The sequence below is a fragment of the Triticum dicoccoides genome, chromosome 7B (assembly GCF_002162155.2).
Source record: "Triticum dicoccoides isolate Atlit2015 ecotype Zavitan chromosome 7B, WEW_v2.0, whole genome shotgun sequence".
Classification (NCBI taxonomy): Eukaryota; Viridiplantae; Streptophyta; class Magnoliopsida; order Poales; family Poaceae; genus Triticum; species Triticum dicoccoides.
Genome location: NC_041393.1, coordinates 230170209 through 230189816, shown reverse-complemented (window position 1 = coordinate 230189816; position 19608 = coordinate 230170209). Strand labels below are relative to the sequence as shown.

The following is a 19608-nucleotide window of genomic DNA, read 5'->3' as shown; positions in this document are numbered from 1 at the left end:
GGGGAGTGCACGCGCCATGGCATCCTTGGCCTCCGACGCGGCGTGCAACTCTGCCTCCGCTATTTTCCGTGCCCTTTCCCTCGCCTAGTGGGCATGCCGGTCCTCGACGCATGTCCGGGTGGGCCATCTACTGGCGTTGACCTTTCAGAGCCCGACGTTGTGGGGACAAGGCTCCACCGCAGGCTTGCGCCACCAGCCTGGTCACACGCCACGAGCTATCGACACGGGCAGATCCAAGCGCCGCTTGCGGGGATGCAATGGACTTCCACCGGAGCGGTCCGCAACGCTCGTGTGAATTCCTCCCGGAAGCAATTGAGAACCAGACGGACGACTAGCTCCTCCTCGTCCCTGCATGGACGAGGTCCCAGTTGATGGATTCAAAGTTGTTGGAGTCGGATCCACTGCCTGCCATGCCGAGGAGGCTGGAGAGGAGCTAGGGGATGGTAGAGCAGCACGGATTGGAGTCGCAAGTGGCTAGGGTTTTGTCCGGATGTGGATAGGGTAGGAAAATTTGTGGGGTCGGGGTGGGCTAGCGTGGGCGGGACCCGATGTGGCGGATGCGCTCGGGCGCATCCAGGCCTTGTCATACCCGCCACAGATATTGGTTTGATATTAAGGGTGTCTGTCAACCCTTATGTATAAGGACGGTATTAGGGGTGGGTCTGAATCGTGATTTCTTGACCGATCATTGACTGAGTCGTCCGCCCGGACTCGTATAGAAGCAGTATAAGGGGTCTGGTTGTAGATACTCTTAGCCCTCTGCTCCCACGCCCAAAGGCTTGACGTAACAAAAGGAAGCGGATGCACCCATTGACAGTTTACCGTAGCAACTAGAGTCAGAGACCGGTTTGCTAGTGGCTCTTAGATTAAGGGCATGAACTACGGCGGCAACAATTGGAGGCGCGGGGCTTGTCGACGGTGGAGGCGAGGCCGATGGAGGCATCGGGGTTTGGTGTGTCGTCAATGGTGAGCGGTCGGGAGGGTTTTGGGAAAGGGGGGAAATGGGGGTGGATGTGCCACCGACTGGCGAGGCAGGGAGAGGACAAGGGCGGGCGTCACGCCAACGCAAACCCGGCCCAAATTTGGACCTGAAATGGATCGCACATGGACAAAAAATGGACGGTCGTCCGTTTGCATCGGTGCGTTGGGACGCGAATTGTGTTCGTTTGGACCCGTTTGAGTTGCTCTCACGCCCGGAGAAGAACAACACTTAGCGGAGGTGCTCGGGCGGTAGCATTGGCCACATATTAAGCTCCGAGCGTTACAACTTTCGCCAATTCCTTGAAGAATTTTTTTTCAGGAGATTTTTTTAAAAATCTCCTATTCAACCCCTTTGTATCTAAAAAAAATTCAAAAAATTTAGTATACATACACTTATACATGTAGACTATGTAAGTGCGACTTTTATAATAATACACTTTCATATGTGGCTTATCAAATGACAAGCATGTGTATAAAATGCGAAAATACAAAATGAAACATGGATCTAGGTGCACCCCAATTAAAACAAAGTAGTAAAAAGGACCAAAAATGTGAAACCTTTTTGGAATAAGCATTATCTAGTGTATTATTCATGTGTAAAGTTTCACCACAACATGACTTCCGTGGTACTAAGATAAAATAAAAACAAAACCGATACTGTATTAAGCTTACTATTCACACAGTTAATGCTTGTAGTTTTGTCCTTTTGCCAACAATACCACAAAAGTCATTTTGTTTTGAAACTTTAGGGCATCTCCAACACTAACCCGCATACTGGACACTGCATCGCGGATGGGGGGCTAGTCCACGGGCACAGATGCGGGAGCTTGCCATTCAATGCTATCCGCGTACATTTGAAATCAGATTTAAACAAATCGGATGAATTACATGCAAACCGAGTGATTTTCATTCAAACCGGACAATTTTTTTTATATATTTCAAGCATATTTTAACTAAACTATACCTCGTTCTTGGTAAAACTAGTCTATGAACGACCGCGGTGGATCGCCACTCCCACGACATGTCTTCCCTATGTCCGACAACCCGCTCGTCGGACCGCCGGATGCCCTGGAGGGATATGCTTCAGAGGGAGGGGAAGATAACCTCCTTTCGCTTCCGTGAAACATGGACTAGGGTTGGTTTTTAGGCGGGAGAAGACGGTCGCCGTGGTCTACGCCCCCGCTCACCGGGCAAGACATCGGCTGTATAACCCGACGACGCAGTGGCGGTGGCCTTCGTGGGACCCAAGCAGCGGCGGCCTTCAATGATCCACTTTTGCTCGCTATCCGTGGTGGCCGCGGACGTGCCGATCTCCACCGACATGGCTTCTTGCCCCACCTGGCTGATGCGTAGCCACCATTGCTCGTGGCGGATTAGCCGGGAGATGGCGTTGTCCAGCTTGGACAGACGAGCAGGGGGTGGCGATGGTGATGGTGGCGGCGCTGGATCCAAAGGATTTGCCAGCAAGCCAACCTGTATCAGGTTCCCTCACCGTGCAACCCAGGCAGCTGCAATGCCGGAGAACTCCTGTTTGCTAAAGGCCATGGCGGGTGTTGTACAAGGAGGAGGTGGAGACAACAAAGGTGAGGTGTGGTTCTTGCCTGACACTTGGACACATTTATATAGCGGGCGGATGCGAGGATGCATAGAAACAAACGTGTGGCGCTCGACGCATTTGACTGGGTTCCTCGGCACATGCACTGGTTTAATAAAGGTAGGCGGGAAGACGTGACGCCATTTCAATGCGAAGAGAACGTGCGCATCGGTTGAGTAGCGGGCGGCGCTCTCAGCCGGCGAGCTGCTCCAGTGCCGGCTCTAGTGAGCGGTCGCGGCCAGTCTGGGCCGGCATGACTGCGGGGAGCTGGCTTAGGGCGGAAAAGCGCGCGGGCATGAGAAATGGATTTTTGTGGGTCAGGTTATTCAGACGCGGGCGTGGCAGCAGTGTGGACACCCGCAAGGCCGCAACCCCCCCTCCCAGCTTGTCTTCTGTTTGCAGGAAAAAGTGCATCCACACCGACTGTCACGCCCAAGATGCAACCCTATCCTAAAGGAACTCGAAGGTCCCACCAAGGATAGAAGCGCATCTTGAAGACGCTTTTGCAAGGTCGATATCATTACATCAACATTACATAATACATAGGGATACATACATAAGGCATACAATGCCACATGAATACAACATCATCTTACATAAGAGCACCATCCGACTACGGATGAAACACAAACAGAAACTCAAACGACATCCACCCTGCTAGCCCAGGCTGCCGACCTGGAACCTATCCCCTGATCGAAGAAGAAGCAGAAGAAGAACTCCAAAACAAGCAAACATCGCTCTTGCGTCATGATCATCGCATAACCTATACCTGCAACTGTTGTTGTAGTAATCTGTGAGCCACGAGGACTCAGCAATCCCATTACCATGGGTATCAAGACTAGCAAAGCTTAATGGGAAAGGAAGGGGTAAGGTGGTGAGGTTGCAGCAACGACTAAGCAAGTATGGTGGCTAACATACGCAAATGAGAGCGAGAAAAGAAGCAAAGGAACGGTCGTGAAGCTAGCAATGATCAAGAGGTGATCCTGAACTCCTACTTACGTCAAACATAACCCAAAGACCGTGTTCACTTCCCGGACTCCGCCGAGAAGAGACCATCACGGCTATACACGCGGTTGATGCGTTTTAATTCGGATCTGGTGTCAAGTTATCTACAACCGGACATTAACAAATTCCCATCTGCCACATAACCGCGGGCACGACTTTCGAAAGATAATACCTTGTAGGGGTGTCCCAACTTAGCCCATGATAAGCTCTCGCGATCAACGAAGGATATACCTTCTCCCAGGAAGACCCGATCAGTCTCGGAATCCCGGTTTACAAGACATTTCGACAATGGTAAAACAAGACCAGCAAGACCGCCCGATGCGCCGACAATTCCGATAGGAGCTGCACATATCTCGTTCTCAGGGCAACACCGGATGAGACATCCTACGAGTAAAACCAGACCTCGAGTTTCCCCGAGGGGGCCCCGCAGTCTACTCGGTTCGGACCAGCACTTAGACAAGCACTGGCCCGGGGGGGGGGGGGCTAAAATAAAGATGACCCTCGGGCTCCGGAAACCCAAGGGAAAAAAAGGGTAGGTGTGATGCCCGGATAATCAAGCTACAGTAAACCTTTGCTAATGATGCCACGTCACCTTGATTACTGATGCTAATCTTGCGTTAGTTCGAAACCGGTTCAAATTTCAAATTTAAAATCAAGTCAAACCATTAAAGTTTTCAAAAGTAAAAAAACTAAAATGTTCTTAATGTGACAAATAAATCATGGATATTATTGGTGGAGTAACAACATCTTTATAAAATAATTAAATACCCTAAAGTGATTAAAACAACATCAAAGCAATTAGTTATACTCCTAATATATTTTACCAAATACTAAACTATTTTTATTCTGAGGTAAAACTTCTTAGAACAGTGGATTATTTTGACACACTATTTTTGGAGCTATTGTCATCTTTTACTAAACCAGGAATAAAGAGTAACTAAAATAAAATAGAAAAGAATAACAAGAAAAAAAAACAACAAAAGTAAATAAAAGCCCCCCCTCGCTGGGCCTCGGCCCAGCTGGCCACGGGGCTAACCAGGCCGCTCAGCCGGCCCACTTGGCCCGGCCTCCCCCACTCATTCCCTTATCCCCTCGCAACTGCAAACCCTAGCGGTTCCCTCCCCACTCGTCCCCACTTCCCCTCCCCCCGATCCCCTCCCCCTCTCCGCTCATTCTGGATCGGGGCACGAACCCGCCGACGCCATGACGCTGTCGCCGACCACGGTCGCCGGAGCCGCCCCCTCGTCTACCTCCACCTCGTCGGGCGCCTCGTCACCCTCCTCCCCGAGAGCCAGTCACCGGAGCTCCTCTGCCTCATCCCCCTCGACGGATCTGCTCGTGCCCGAGGACGCCGCCCCGACGGCCGCCCCCCCCGCCACCCGGTGCTGCCCGACGTCGCTTGCCGTTGCTGCCGACGCCGTTGCTTGCCGCCCCGGCCCCGTCACCGACCCGCGCCACTCGCCGGGCTGCCCCTCTCCGACCTCGTCGCCGTCCGCCTCCCCGCCGGCCTGCTTCCGCGTTGACCCCGTCGTCCTCTCCATCGACGCCTCGTCCCCGTCGCCCTCCTCACGCCCGCTGCCTAGTCCCTACGACCCGCCGTGAGCCCCGCCTCCTCTCCTCTTTCCCCCCACGACGCGCTCACCGCGACCGGCCGCGTCCCGCAACTCCACGCCGGCGTGCCGCCCGCGCCGTGCTCGCGGCCACCACGACCCCACGCGCCCGTCCCCTGTTGCGGCGCCTCGCCGCTGGCCCCGTGCCCCCTTGTGTTGGTCTGCTGCGGTGGCTGACGCTGCGGGCGCTGCCGCCGTTGTCCACCCGCGCCCGCCGTGGCCTCTGCCACCCTCGCCCGCACTCGCCGGCGGCCACGCTGGCCGTGCCCGGCCGTAACTGGCCTGGGCCAGTGCCCAGTAGGGCTGGCGCCCGCAGTGCCCGTTCGGGCTATGCCCACGCCCACGCCCGTTGACCCGCTAAGGCCTTTGGCCCACTAACAAAGGGGGCCCCAGCCCCAGAACAAAAAAAGAAAAGGAAAATAATAATAATAATATTAATTAACTAATTAACTAAATTAATTGAGTTTAATTAACCTGATCAATTAACTAAACTAATTAACCTGTTAGTTTAATTAAACTGTAATTAGATTAACCTAAACCCTAATTAACCTAACAGTGTATGACAGGTGGGTCCCACGGGACCCACATGTCAGTTTGACCCAGGTCAACCGCACTGTTGCCTGCTGACATCACACATACGTCATGCTGACGTCAGCATTTACTATTCTGGATAATGTTGAATTAAATAAATAATTAAATTCCAGAAATTAATAAAATTTTTAGAAAATCATATCTTTTAATCCGTAACTCGGATTAAAATATTTTCAACATGAAAGTTGTTCAGAACGACGAGACGATTCCGGATACGCAGCTCGTTCGTCCACCACACACCTCTAACATACCAAACACACAACTTTCCCCCTCCGGTTCATCTGTCCGAAAACGCGAAACACCGGGAATACTTTCCCGGATGTTTCCCCCCTTCGTCGGTATCACCTACTACCACGATTGGGCACACCTAGCATCGTTACTTGTCATGTCATGCATGGATATGCATTTGTTTGCATTGTATTCATTGTTTCTTCCCCCTCTTCTCTCCGGTAGACTACGAGACCGACGCTGCTGCTGACCAGTTCGACTACGGAGTTGACGACCCCTCTCTCTTGCCAGAGCAACCAGGCAAGCCCCCCCTTTGATCACCAGATATCGCCTACTCTTCTCTATACTGCTTGCATTAGAGTAGTGTAGCATGTTACTGCTTTCCGTTAATCCTATTCTGATGCATAGCCTGTCATTGCTGCTACAGTCATTGATACCTTACCCGCAATCCTAAATGCTTAGTATAGGATGCTAGTGTTCCATCAGTGGCCCTACACTCTTGTCCGTCTGCCATGCTATACTACTGGGCTGTGATCACTTTCGGAGGTGATCACGGGCGTATACTATATACTTTACACAGTTACATTACCTGTGATACTGTTCGGAGATGGGGGCTGAAGGGGCAGGTGGCTCCATCCCGGTAGAGGTGGGCCTGTGTTCCCGACGGCCCCCGACTATTACTTTGTGGCGGAGCGGCAGGGCAGGTTGAGACCACCTAGGAGACAGGTGGGCCTGGCCCTGTTCGGCGTTCGCGGATACTTAACACGCTTAATGAGATCTTGGTATTTGATCTGAGTCGGCTACGAGCCTATACGCACTAACCATCTACGCGGGAGTTGTTATGGGTATCCCGACGTCGTGGTATCAACCGAAGCCTTCTTGACGTCAGCGACTGAGTGGCGCGCGCCGGGTTGGACTGCGTTAACGCAACTTCCTTTGTAATGGAGGTTGCTAGGTCTGCTCACCGGCCGCGTACGCAACGTGCAGGTGTGCAATGGGCGATGGGCCCAGACCCCTGCGCGCATAGGATTTAGACCGGCGTGCTGACCTCTCTGTTGTGCCTAGGTGGGGCTGCGACGTGTTGATCTTCCGAGGCCGGGCATGACCCAGGAAAGTGTGTCCGGCCAAATGGGATCGAGCGTGTTGGGCTATGTGGTGCACCCCTGCAGGGAAGTTAATCTATTGGAATAGCCGTGATCTTCGGTAACAGGACGACTTGGAGTTGTACCTTGACCTTATGACAACTAGAACCGGATACTTAATAAAACACACCCTTCCAAGTTCCACAGACAACCCGGTGATCGCTTTTCTACAGGGCGACGAGGAGAGGATCGCCGGGTAGGTTTATGCTATGCGATGCTACTTGGAGATGCTACTTGGAGATGCTACTTGGAGGACGTCAATCTACTCTCTTCTACATGCTGCAAGACGGAGGCTGCCAGAAGCGTAGTCTTCGATAAGACTAGCTATCCCCCTCTTATTCTGGCATTCTGCAGTTCAGTCCACTGATATGGCCCTTTACACATATACCCATGCATATGTAGTGTAGTTCCTTGCTTGCGAGTACTTTGGATGAGTACTCACGGTTGCTTTCTCCCCCCTTTTTTTCCCCTTTCCTCTCTTTCTGGTTGTCGCAACCAGATGCTGGAGTCCAGGAGCCAGACGCCACCGTCGACGACGACCCCTACTACACCGGAGGTGCCTACTACTACGTGATGCCCGCTGACGACGACCTGGAGTAGTTTAGGAGGATCCCAGGCAGGAGGCCTGCGCCTCTTTCGATCTGTATCCCAGTTTGTGCTAGCCTTCTTAAGGCAAACTTGTTTAACTTATGTCTGTACTCAGATATTGTTGCTTCCGCTGACTCGTCTATGATCGAGCACTTGTATTCGAGCCCTCGGGGCCCCTGGCTTGTATTATGATGCTTGTATGACTTATTTTATTTGTAGAGTTGTGTTGTGATATCTTCCCGTGAGTCCCTGATCTTGATCGTACACATTTGCGTGCATGATTAGTGTACGATTGAATCGGGGGCGTCACAGTAGGTGAGGCAAATGGTAAAACCAAGGTTGGGCCTTGCTGGAGGAGTTTTATTCAAAGCGAACTGTCAAGGGGGTCCCATAAATCACCCGACCGCGTAAGGAACGTAAAATCCGGGAACATAACACCGGTATGACGGAAACTAGGGCGGCAAGAGTGGAACAAAACACCAGGCATAAGGCCGAGTCTTCCACCCTTTACCAAGTATATAGATGCATTAATAATATAAGAGATATTGTGATATCCCAACATAATCCTGTCCACCATGGAGCAATCTTCAACTTCACCTGCAACTAACAACGCTATAAGAGGGGCTGAGCAAAGCGGTAACATAGCCAAACAACAGTTTGCTAGGAAGGGTGTCAAAGGTTAGAGGTTCATGGCAATTTGGGAGGCTTGAAGAACAAGTTATAGGGAGCGCAGCAAAGCGATAGAACGAAGCAACTAGCATAGCAATGATAGTAGTGAGATCCAGGGTAGCGGTCATCTTGCCTGAAATCCCGCTAGGAAGAAGAACGAGTCCATGAAGAAGACGAACGGGAGTAGTCGAACGAATCCTCACAATCGCAACATTACCGGAACTAAGAAGCAACACCGGAAAGAAACAAACAACATGGTAAATGCACAAGCATAAACATGTCATGATGCACAAACAAGTATGATGCATGTCCGGTTTAAAAGCATGGCGAAGCATGGCAAAGTGCAACCAACAATACTACAAGTTAAGTGGAGCTCAATATGCAACGAGTTGCATATTGACGAAACACCACATTCGAGTTATTTAGTTCGCTCTCGTTTAGGTATCCAACAATATTAAATGTTGTTAAACATGGCAAGAGGTGAAGCAAAAGTAAACTAACTATTTAGGCAAGTTTAAATGAGGCCGAAACAACAAACAACAATTCCGGAAAAATCCTCATATGCAAATTATGAATTTGGTACTGTTCTGCCCTAAAACATATTTTAAAGTTGTTAAACAGGAAAATAAAGTGGACCATGTTAAACTAGGCATTTTTCCACCCCATTACCATGGCAGCAGAGAGGGAGCAGAGAGATTAGGGAGGAGGAAGAAGGACGGAGGAAAAGGAGAAGGACGATGGGGGCTGGCCTTGTTGCGGTGGTCTCCATGGCTGACGAAGTGGCCGTCGGGGTGCGAGGCCAAGGCAGGGGAATGGTGAGACGGTGGCTGGTCGTGGTCACTGGTAGAACTGCTCGCCGGGGTCAACGGCAAGCGAACTGGAGGAGAGGCGCGGGGCTTAGTGGAAGGAGCACGTCGTGGAGGAGCACGGGAGGGTGCAGAGGCGCTCGGAGATCGATGGAGGGAGGTGGATCGATGGATTGGTCCGGTGGGGGAAAACGAGGTGGAGCTCGGGCTGTGGTGGTTGGTGGGATGGGGATCCCGAGCTGGGTGATGAGACGGGCGGCGGCGGCTAGAGGATCCCTAGAAATTAGGGATTTGTCTGATGATTGCACTGCTATTTATAGTAGGTGGGTGTTTGGCTAGAGGCTAATCTGGATCCTTCGATCGAAATCGAGCGGTAGTGAATAAATAGCTTAGGGGAGTCCAACAAAGAACCGAAGATATTTTAGGGATGTTTGAGGATGATTTGAATGCAATGGTGATAACTGAGCGGGTCGGGTTCCGGGCAGGTTTCGGACGCACGCGAGGGGTCTGAGAGAGGTCGACGAAGACAAGGGGGGGGAATGTGGCAACTACGAGCGGATACGGGTTTTATGAAAGCATGCAGATGCAATGCGCATGATGCTATGAGATGAGATGCGTGACGTGAACAAAATGCAAAACAAAAGACAAAAACCCAACCATGAAGGAAATATCATATCGCATCTCCGGAAAAGGTAAGAGTTGGAGTTACTAATATGGAAAGTTGTATCCGGGGTGTTACACCGACGAACGAACCGATGCACAACCCCGTTAGATGACAAAACACGCCCGGACTGCGCGGTCCGGATGGTTGCGAGTCGTTTGAGAGTCGGTGTTGGAGATGCCATTACACACGAGTAATGCACTAGACAATCCTTGTACCGACAAAGTTTCACGCTTTTCTTGTTTTCTATATTTTTAAAATTTTGCTTTGGCTAATCAGGTGCTTCTAGACCCATTTTCCAAAAAATCCGCGCCAAATGTGTCAATTTTTGTTGTTGTTAGGTGAGATTTTTTTAATAGTGTACAAATCATTATATTTTTATATGATTTTTAGAGAACCGTACTAAACTCATAGTACAAGTTTTCGTAGCATTTTGTTTTACTCTTTTTGAAACTTTTAGATATGCTTTTTGTTTTTTCTTCTTGAAAACATAGCTCAAGGAGCGCGGCAGCCACAGGTTGGCACTCTGGAGAGGAACAAAGTGTCTAAAACGATAAAGGAATGGGATTAAGGCACCAGTTTTAAGTGTGCGTTGAACTTTTGAAGGGGCTGCGGTGTTTTTTTTTTCTTGGCAGACCAAACAAAGCCAGTTAACATTTATAACACTCAAATTTGTGAATTAAAACTTAATTTAAGATTCGAATAAACAGAGAAAGCTAGCCAGGCGGGAAGATGAAATGGACAAGTGACCAGTCGTCCGCCAACGGGCTCCATAAACGACAACGAGTCAAAGCTCTTTCTCTGTAGCCAAACAAAAGCCAATGCCGCTTGCCCAAAATAGAAGTTTCGTTCTGGCGACGAACAGAAGCTTTTTCAGAGGAAGGGGTCTTGGCTTTGGCTTGGGTGATCATTAAAACCCCGCGCTGCGCTCCCTTTTGCCGAGGCATCACACCAGATTGGAACGGGTGGAGGAGGAGGAGGAGGACCTGTTCTTCGTTCTTGTTCCGGGGGAGTGAGCAGCTTGCTGGTCCGCGACGAGCAGGTGACAGGTGAGAGCGGCCGCCGGCGCCGTATTGTTATTTCTCTTCCTGTCTTGGTTTCTCGACGAGTCTCTTGTTTGTTCTTTCTTTCTTTTGGCTTCTTCCATATTCACTTCACTCTTCTCTTTGTCTTTTCTACAATGCTATTCAGGATGAATCCTCCACCGCCGCCGTTTGCCCTTCCATCGCTGGTTTGGGTTAACCCTCCAAGCCATCAGGAGTTGACTGCAAGAGCTGGCTATCTGGAGGTCAAGTCGGGGGATGCAGACCATGCTCATCGGTGGTTTTGCCACAACTGCGGGCACGAGAATCAGCCTAAAAATTTACTGGTGAACCTGCAGCCGCTTGGGTGTTCCGGCTGTGGTGAACAGGTAAAATATCGCATTCGCGTTTCTTTTTCCCGGTGGCTTTCGGTGGAACGTTTTAACAGGAATTTGCGGAAAACCGGCACCGCTTGGTTTAGCGTGCATTCCTCTCCGCCTCGTCCGGCCCCTCTCCTCTCCCTCCGCTCTCACCGGCAGCTAGTAGGCGAGGGACCCTCTCCCTAGTCCCTAGTGTAGATCTAATAGTTTCCTTAGCTTGTTTGCGTCCTTCATACTAGCGGTTTGGGGCTTTATTATATCCTGATATGTGGAGGAATCGTCCGGATAAGTGCGTTGCTGGGATCGGAGTTGCGTCCATCGTTCTTCTCGGTGGTTGCTGCTCTACGATCTGGTGCGTTTCCCCCAAATCCGTACAAATAACCTCCAGGTTATTGTTCGTTCCGGATCAGCTCCTTTTTTCCTTTCGTAAATAAAAAAAAGTTCCTTTTTTCCTTTTGGATCTGGGTCTTCTGGAAGTTCGTGGTCTCTGTCTTGCTTCCAATAATTCCTCTTATTCCCTCCCTGTTTGTTCTGCGAGGTTGGGTTGCCGGCCCCTGGCTATTTCATTTATCCTCTCCGGCGTTGGTCTAGTTTTGCATCTAAATCAATCTCTTGGGGTTTACTGCGGGGAGGTTTGAGTTGGATACATGCATGCCCTTCCATCCTTAGATATTGTCTCAGTGACAGTGGCCCCGGGCCTCGCCCGGCAGCCTCTCAGGGTGCAAATGATCAAATGAAGAAGTAAAGTGGGGCAAAAGATCCAATTTTTTTCCACCCTTATGGGGTCGGCTTCTTCTCCGTTGGCGATATTTCCCTGCCCACCTGCTGCGCTGACGGGAGAGGCCTTCCTTTGCCATCGATTTTGTGCTATTGCTTCCTTCCTCCACTTCAACCTCCAATGGGGAGGCCCGCTCTGCGGTTTCAGGGAAGGGAAGCGCTGGTGTGAGATTGTTGGTGCAGCAGATTACTCTGTGTAGAAATAACCTGCCGATCCAGCGGTGTTCTTCCACCGTCGCATGTGCTCAGCCATCTTCTTTGGCGCCGGCTGGCTCCTCGTCCTCGGCTCCACTAGGTGGTCTGCTCGGAGGATTTTTACCGCGTGTCCCTTCCGCCGATCTGGTGGCAACCGGAACGACGAACCGAGAAGGTCTGCTCTGGTCAGCGGCTGTGCCTCAAGTTGGACTCGTTGCTCTGTCCGCTGTGCACGTCTGTCTTCAGGAAGCTTCACGCACTCTAACATGTCATTTATCTTCCTGTAGGGGCACACGTGCTTGGTGGCATGCTTGTATCTTTTTATTTTCTTGGTATCAACTGTTATAAACTGATGTACTTTCTTGTGGGGTTTATCCCCACTAATCTGGGAATATAATGAGGTTTTAGTTTGCCAAAAAAAAAGATAGCGTGCATTTCTTTTTTGGTGTATCCCTTCAAAAATAGAGAAGAAGATACATGCATTTCTACATGAAACGATAACTCGGAAGTCTATCTCCAAAAGATGGAAAACGTTTGTATTACTAATTTTTTTATGTTTTGCTTTGCAGAATCCAACATCATTTGTCTGGAGTATAATCGAGAGTGTCGTCAATGAAATCGAACTAGACCTTGTCATACGCGACCAGGGAGATCACCATAAGTTTTCTTGTAAACAATTTAAATTCAAACCAATTAATTTACCCCTGTACACTACCTTGTCATGAGCTGAGTTGTTACTTGGTATAGTTATGTTGAACATTATAGGGTTTTTATGGTGGAAACTGGAAAGGGAGTGTCTTTTTTTCCACTGTCCACGTATTTATATTTGGCAAATACACCATGCTATACAATACAATTGGTTTCCCTTAGTGTCATCACGATCAGTTGTACCTTGCATTTTCTATGTGATTTCTACACATCTGCGGTGGCAGCAAATAGCTTCCGGGTTTGCTAACAACGTGAGAGACAGCTAACAACGTGAGAGACAGATGGTGCGCTTGCTAGGGTTGGGGTAGCAGCAGGAAATGGCAAGATGGTGAGATGGAGGAACAGTCAGCTGTGGGTATCAGTGGGCTTCTATGGTCACAGTATATTTTTTTTCAACAACTCAAAGAAAATAACTGTTTTTTCTGGTTTGCTAACAATGTGAGAGAGGGTGATGATGGAAGAGGAAGTGGGCTAGGTAATTAGGTAGGATCTCACCAAGTGCAGATGGTGCGCTTGCTAGGGTAGGGGTAGTAGCAGCAAATGGCGAGATGGTGAGATTGAGAGAAAGTGTTAGGGCCCAATGACATAGAGGAATAGTCAGCTGAATTGGGGCCATTGGATGTTTATCTGCCTGTTCAAAGGCGTCGACTGCCATTTCTCCTTGCAATCATGTGGACCCTAAGTTTAGTTAGATTAGAGTTGGATACACTAACATGTTATGAGCTAAGTATTTTTGTTGATATGGTGGCAATAACTATTGTTCAACATAGAACTAGGATTAGAGTTCGACACAGTAGGATTAGAGTTGGATACACTAACATAGTCACTGTGGGCATCAGTGGGCTTTTTTGGTGGCAAATAACTATTTTTTGGGGTTTGCTAACAATGTGAGAGAGGCTGATGACGGAAGAGAAAGGGGCTAGGTAATTAGCTATGATCTCACCAAGTGCAGATGATGTGTTTGCTAGTGTGGGGTAGCAGCAGCAAGTGAATGAACAATTAGAGTTGGATACACTAACATAGTCACTGTGGGCATCAGTGGGCTTTTTTGGTGGCAAATAACTATTTTTTGGGGTTTGCCAACAATGTGAGAGAGGGTGATGACGGAAGAGAAAGGGGCTAGGTAATTAGCTATGATCTCACCAAGTGCAGATGATGTGTTTGCTAGTGTGGGGTAGCAGCAGCAAGTGAATGAACAATTGGAGGTTGTATCACAAAGAATTGCGATGTAAAATGTAGTAGAACATACTCCCTCCGTAAACTAATATAAGAGCGTTTAGATTACTAATTTAGTGATCTAAACGCTCTTATATTAGTTTACAGAGGGAGTACATGCATGTCGGACGTAGTTCATAAATTGTAGAAGGCATATGTTTCCAGTTTAATCTTTAACGCGAACAGCATAAATTGAGCTTATCTGTGAAATGACATCTGAAAACAAATTTCAGATCCTGTAGATTCTCTTGCTATTCCATATTACATGATACCACAACTATGATTTGTGAAACATAAATATTGCCAAGAATATGCAAGTATCTCAAGTGTGTATCTGGCTAGGAAAAAGTTTTCTTTTTGTGAAACAACTAATCGGTATGTTTTCTCTTTTATAGGAACATGCACTGCGCATGCCCTAATCGCTGGGATGGATCTGAAAAGGAGAACTTATGGGGCTCTGTTTGGACTTTACGTTCCCCAAGAGTTGGATATTAGGGATCTGCTCATGAAATTTTTTTGGCGTTTCGGTGAGGTTCTTGGTCATGAGAAAACTCGAGATCTGATATCGCACAGAATTCACTGCTTAATGAGCATTGCACAAGTTGAAGGCGTGGGCTACGAAAATGCTTCTGCAATGGTCCCAGATGTGTATCCGGTGGCTCCCCTGGGCAGAGTGTTGAAAGTTGCTGCTTGCTTCTTTGTCACCAAGGACATGGTTGATCGCATCGTAAGGCTGCTGGCCGGTGGGTTCCCTCTGGTGACCGCCGTGCCAACTGGCAGGTGCTTCCGCTACGTGGCAGCTGGACAGATCTACAACGCGCCAAGCATCCCCCAGAATCATGCTGTACTGCTAATAGGTTTTGGAACAGCTCCTTGGCCTGGAGATGATTTTGCTCAGCAGAACAGTGCAGTTACTGCTAACTGGCCAACCGATCCCACTACTGGCGACAAGCGTCTCAGGACGTTTTACAGGGCAAGAGGTTCTTCAGGCGATCTACAACATCCTGATTACCAGCTGGATGGGTTTGGTGGTGACTTTGACATATGGGCGGAAGACATACATGAGGTACTTTGGGGGTTCAATCTGACTGAAGACATCCCTTGGTGCTTGTGCCCGTAATATGTTGCCCCAGAACTTCCATTGTGAAGCTATGAATTTGCTGTTAGATAAGAATTATGAACTTTGTTATGAGACTTGGGGTAGTTCTTCCTCATTATGCACTGTAGTCCTGTGAGTTCTATGTTGAACAATATTTTCAGTGTTTTTGCACTTTGGTCTGAGATGGTGTATCTAATATCTGAGATAGCACTTATGTATTACAAGCTGGTAGGAATCTGTTTATTCAGTGGCTGCCGTCGTTGGTGTTTTGCGTCACCACGTCGGAGTGCGGCCAACCCTCGCTAATCCCGTCTCGTCGATTTCCATGGCAGCCCATCCGCCTAATCCGTTTTTTTCCTGGTCATGCGTCCTGTGCAAATTCAGTTCAGCCGATGTGCTTTTTGATTCAGTCGATGCGTAGTACGATTTTTACACCCGCGAGATTCCTCTGTTTGGCCATGTTTTTGCTGGTTTTTGCCTTTTTGGGGAGGAAGTGCCGGCGATATTTTGAGCTAGCAACTGCCAGCATTCAGTGTCGATTATGTGGGCTGTTTTTTAGCTGTGCTAGCACGGGGGCGCAATGGATCCATGCACTCATCACAGGCAGACCCGTGTAGGGGAATCAGTAATCTCAACCTTGATGATGTTGAACAAACATACGGCTGAAGAAGATGAGCTGTGTTGAATAATGAGGGGGTGCATGATGGTTTTACACATTGCAGTTATACAATCTGTTCACGGCTGTAAGAGCAACTCTAAGAAACCACGCATCCCGCCGGCCCGCAAAACGTGTTTGCGGTTCGCACAAAACCGCTTTTGCGGGCTGGCTTGGGCTGGCACAGATGTAGACCCCCAAACGGATCCATAAAAAGGTATATTCGCGGAATATATACCTTTTTACGGGTCGGCTTTGCGGGGTCTGCTCTTTGCGCCGCTGTATCCCGCATATTATCGGCCCGGAAATATCAAATCCAACATAATTCAACAATCGAAAACAAACTAAATTATTCAAATCAAACATAATACAATAATCACCCGCATTACAAATAATTATTCAAATCACCGTAGCAAACTTAAGTAATGCAATACAAAACTTGTTATGAATACAAATACAAATGAATACAAAAATTAGTCACTGTCCAGCCTTTTGCCAATGGTGCTCAATGAGATCCTTCTGAAGTTGAAAGTGTGTGTCTGCATTTTCAATCTCCTTGTATGTCTGAAAAAAAACTCTAATGCGGTTTGGGTCTCTAGCTGGTTTGACACGGCTATCCACATTGTCGTAAAAGAATTCTAAGTTTATTCCTCTCTCATCTTCGAGAATCATATTGTGCAGGATAACACAACATGTCATGATGTTCTTCAAGGTTTTCTTATCCCAAAAACGAGCAGGACCACGGACAATGGCAAACCTAGATTGCAAAATACCGAATGCTCTTTCAATGTCTTTTCGGGCTGCCTCTTGCACCCTTGCAAATTCACATTGTTTTTTTTGTTTTGGGTTCTTTGATGCTCTTGACAAATGTGCACCAAGGAGGGTATATACCAGCTGCAAGATAGTACCCTTTTGTGTATTCATGCCCATTGATACTGTAGTTGCAAGCAGGAGCATCACCACTAGCAAGCCTAGCAAACAAATGAGACCGTTGCAACACATTGATATCATTGAGAGTGTCCGGCATACAAAAAAGCAATGCCAAATTCATAAATCCTCAGATGCTACGGCCTCTAGCACAATTGTTGCATCATGAGACTTGCCACAATACATTCCTTGCCGAGCCTTGGGGCAATTTTTCCAATTCCAATGCATACAATCAATGCTACCGCCAGGCCAACCTCTCCTCTCATTAAATGCCATCAATTTCTTTGTGTCATCTTCATTGGTTGCCCGAAGATACTCAGGACCAAAGACACGAACGATCACTTTTGCAAATCTACGCACAGACTCAATTGGTGCTATTCTTCACCAATGCGAAGATACTCATCGGCATAGTCAGCCGGAACGCCATATGCAATCACCCGCATAGCTGCGGAGATCTTTTGATACACACTAAATCCCTTTAAGCCCGCAACATTCCTTCTTTGAGTAAAATACCGACAATTTGCCTCGCAAGCTTGAACAAGTTTCACAAAGAGGGATCGACACATTCGGTACCTTCTCCGGAAGAGGTGCGGAGGATATGTAGGATTCTCCGCGAAATAGTCTTGCATCAACATCTCGTTCCCAAGATGGCGATTCCGAGGAATGCATAGACGCCCGACAGTTGATCCTCGCCTCCTCTTCCGGTGCTCGTCTTCATGCTTCGTCACGGCAAGCGCCATGACTAATGTTTGCTGCCGGAAGGTCGCAAGCATGATCTCAACATCCGAGTCATCCGAATCGGACGAATCGGAGAGCAAGAACTTCTCGCACGGGCTCAACTCCATCTACACGCATACCGGCGCGTCAATCAACTACACAACTCGCAAAATTCACAAAAAAGGACTAACCGGTGGTGGGTGATCCCATGCGGCAACGAGGGGCACGCTCGACGATGGTCGATCCCCGGCGGCGGCAACGAGGGGCGGCTCTTCTCGCTAGATCCGAGGGGGGGGTCGGTACGGCGGCTCGGCGTGGGAGGGTGTGGGGCGTCTCCGCGGCGCGATTTGGCCCGCAGATATGACCGGAATCGCCGGCGGCGAGCGGGCGGAAGCAAGGGCGGGCGGCGGCGGAAGGAGGGGGAAACCGCGCGGGGCTGAAATGGCCCTCCCGCCAACTGCTTCTCTCTGATGCAGGGCATCGCAGCCGCGAGGGGGAAACCCGCGTATTCCCGGGTTGGGGTCGGGATTTTGCCGCGCCCCCCATTTTGCGAGCCGGGGCCGGATGCGGTGTCTGGTCGGGCAGATTTTCCGGCCCGTACCCGCATTTTGGCGGTTAATTTGCGGGTTGAGGGCGGATGCGGGGTCTGCTAGAGTTGCTCTAATACCATAGGGGTAGGCGGATCGGAGACGGGATGTGGGTGAGGAAGACATGAGTAGGTGAGGGGAGAGGCAGCAACAGGGAGAGAGATTCGATTCAATATCTGATCAAGCTTAACCCTAGCAGTGGCATCGATCGTTTGTATTTTTATTTATTTATTTATTTTTAGAATCACATCGATTAAGTTTTTTTAGCGGTAAAATCAAGTTTTATTCAGCAAACTCCACATATAAGGCTGGTCACAATGGGCAAGAACATAGTCTAGTAACTTACACACTTTCCTAGACTATGTTACTACCTCCACAGTGGGTAGGAACATCTATGCAGTGTCATGCAACAATGTATTTATTAGGTTATAGACTCATTGTTTCTTGGAGTATGTGATGTTCCGGTAACTTAGCTAGTTACCACAAGCACCTCTCTCTTCATTAAATATATGACACATAAGCAAAGTTGTATTGGAGCGTGTGATGTTACTCCTAAGTTCCTCCCCATTGTGACCAGCCTCATGGGATACAAAGCTGGTCACGGGATCGACCAAACCAGACATGACGGGTGTGTTTGGTTGCAGTTTGCAATAGTAGTTGCATTGCATGTCTATCTCCAGCCAGCCTGGTTCTTGAAATGCAACCTCATATGCAGCAGATGCAATCTGTTTGGTTGCCTGCATCGCATGGAGGGGAACTTACCCCCCTGCTGTTTGGTTGGCTTTTTTGTGCTTAGGGTGTGAGCAGATGCAAACTTCAACTGTTTGGTTGAAAACAACGTTTGTGTTTTGCTCACCCCATTCAAATGTGGTGGCCTTACCACCACATGATCAGCACAACAAAAAGATCAAGCAAGGAAATGACAACAAACTTAACACAGCAAGCAAGGAAATGACATCAAACTTAACTACATAGCATAAGTCTAGATTAACAGCAGGGGCATCCTCCTTCCCTGCTCCATGCCAGGGTGCTTCTCCTGGCCAAAATATGAACAAGTTCCCAGCACAAGTCTCGCCACACACCATACATAGCATGCTCTATGTCACCATGGTAGTTGTGCCTGCTGCAACGAAACCTGCACATGACCGAGGAGTTGTGGTTGTAGATCTGAACCTTCAGTCCGAGTCCTGAGATGCGCACAATGATGAGGTCACCGGGGATGATCTGGTGGCGGCGGCAGAAGTAGTTCCAGCCCCAGCCAAGCACCATGTGCCCCTCAAAGTTCTGGACCTGCACCCAGAACATGCACCGCTTGTTTGCCGACAACCTGACCACGCGCGGGAGCCGCTTGATGACCAGCCAGGTGTTCATCACCTTCACAAACTTGTGAGGGACAATGAGCATGGCGAGGTCTTCATTGTCCTTGATCTGCTGGTAGAAGCGCAGGGGCT

General features: G+C 49.0%; 1 protein-coding gene across 1 annotated transcript; it reads left to right on the top strand.

Moving 5' to 3' along the window:
• The first annotated feature begins 10763 nt into the window (after positions 1-10763).
• Positions 10764-15518, top strand: LOC119340534. Its single transcript, XM_037612456.1, has 4 exons — positions 10764-10924; positions 11067-11286; positions 12819-12906; positions 14568-15518. Exons 2-4 carry the CDS (start codon positions 11068-11070, stop codon positions 15290-15292), a joined length of 1032 nt encoding a protein of 343 aa, XP_037468353.1. The 5' UTR covers positions 10764-10924; position 11067; the 3' UTR covers positions 15293-15518.
• The last annotated feature ends 4090 nt before the right edge of the window (positions 15519-19608 follow it).

Bases quoted from the DNA above. Each gene is read 5' to 3' on its own strand.
- LOC119340534 (XM_037612456.1), top strand. From the start codon at position 11,068: ATGAATCCTCCACCGCCGCCGTTTGCCCTTCCATCGCTGGTTTGGGTT. The intron at 11,287-12,818 runs GTAAAATATCGC...TTTGCTTTGCAG, and splicing joins GTTCCGGCTGTGGTGAACAG to AATCCAACATCATTTGTCTG. The intron at 12,907-14,567 runs ATAAGTTTTCTT...TCTCTTTTATAG, and splicing joins ACGCGACCAGGGAGATCACC to GAACATGCACTGCGCATGCC.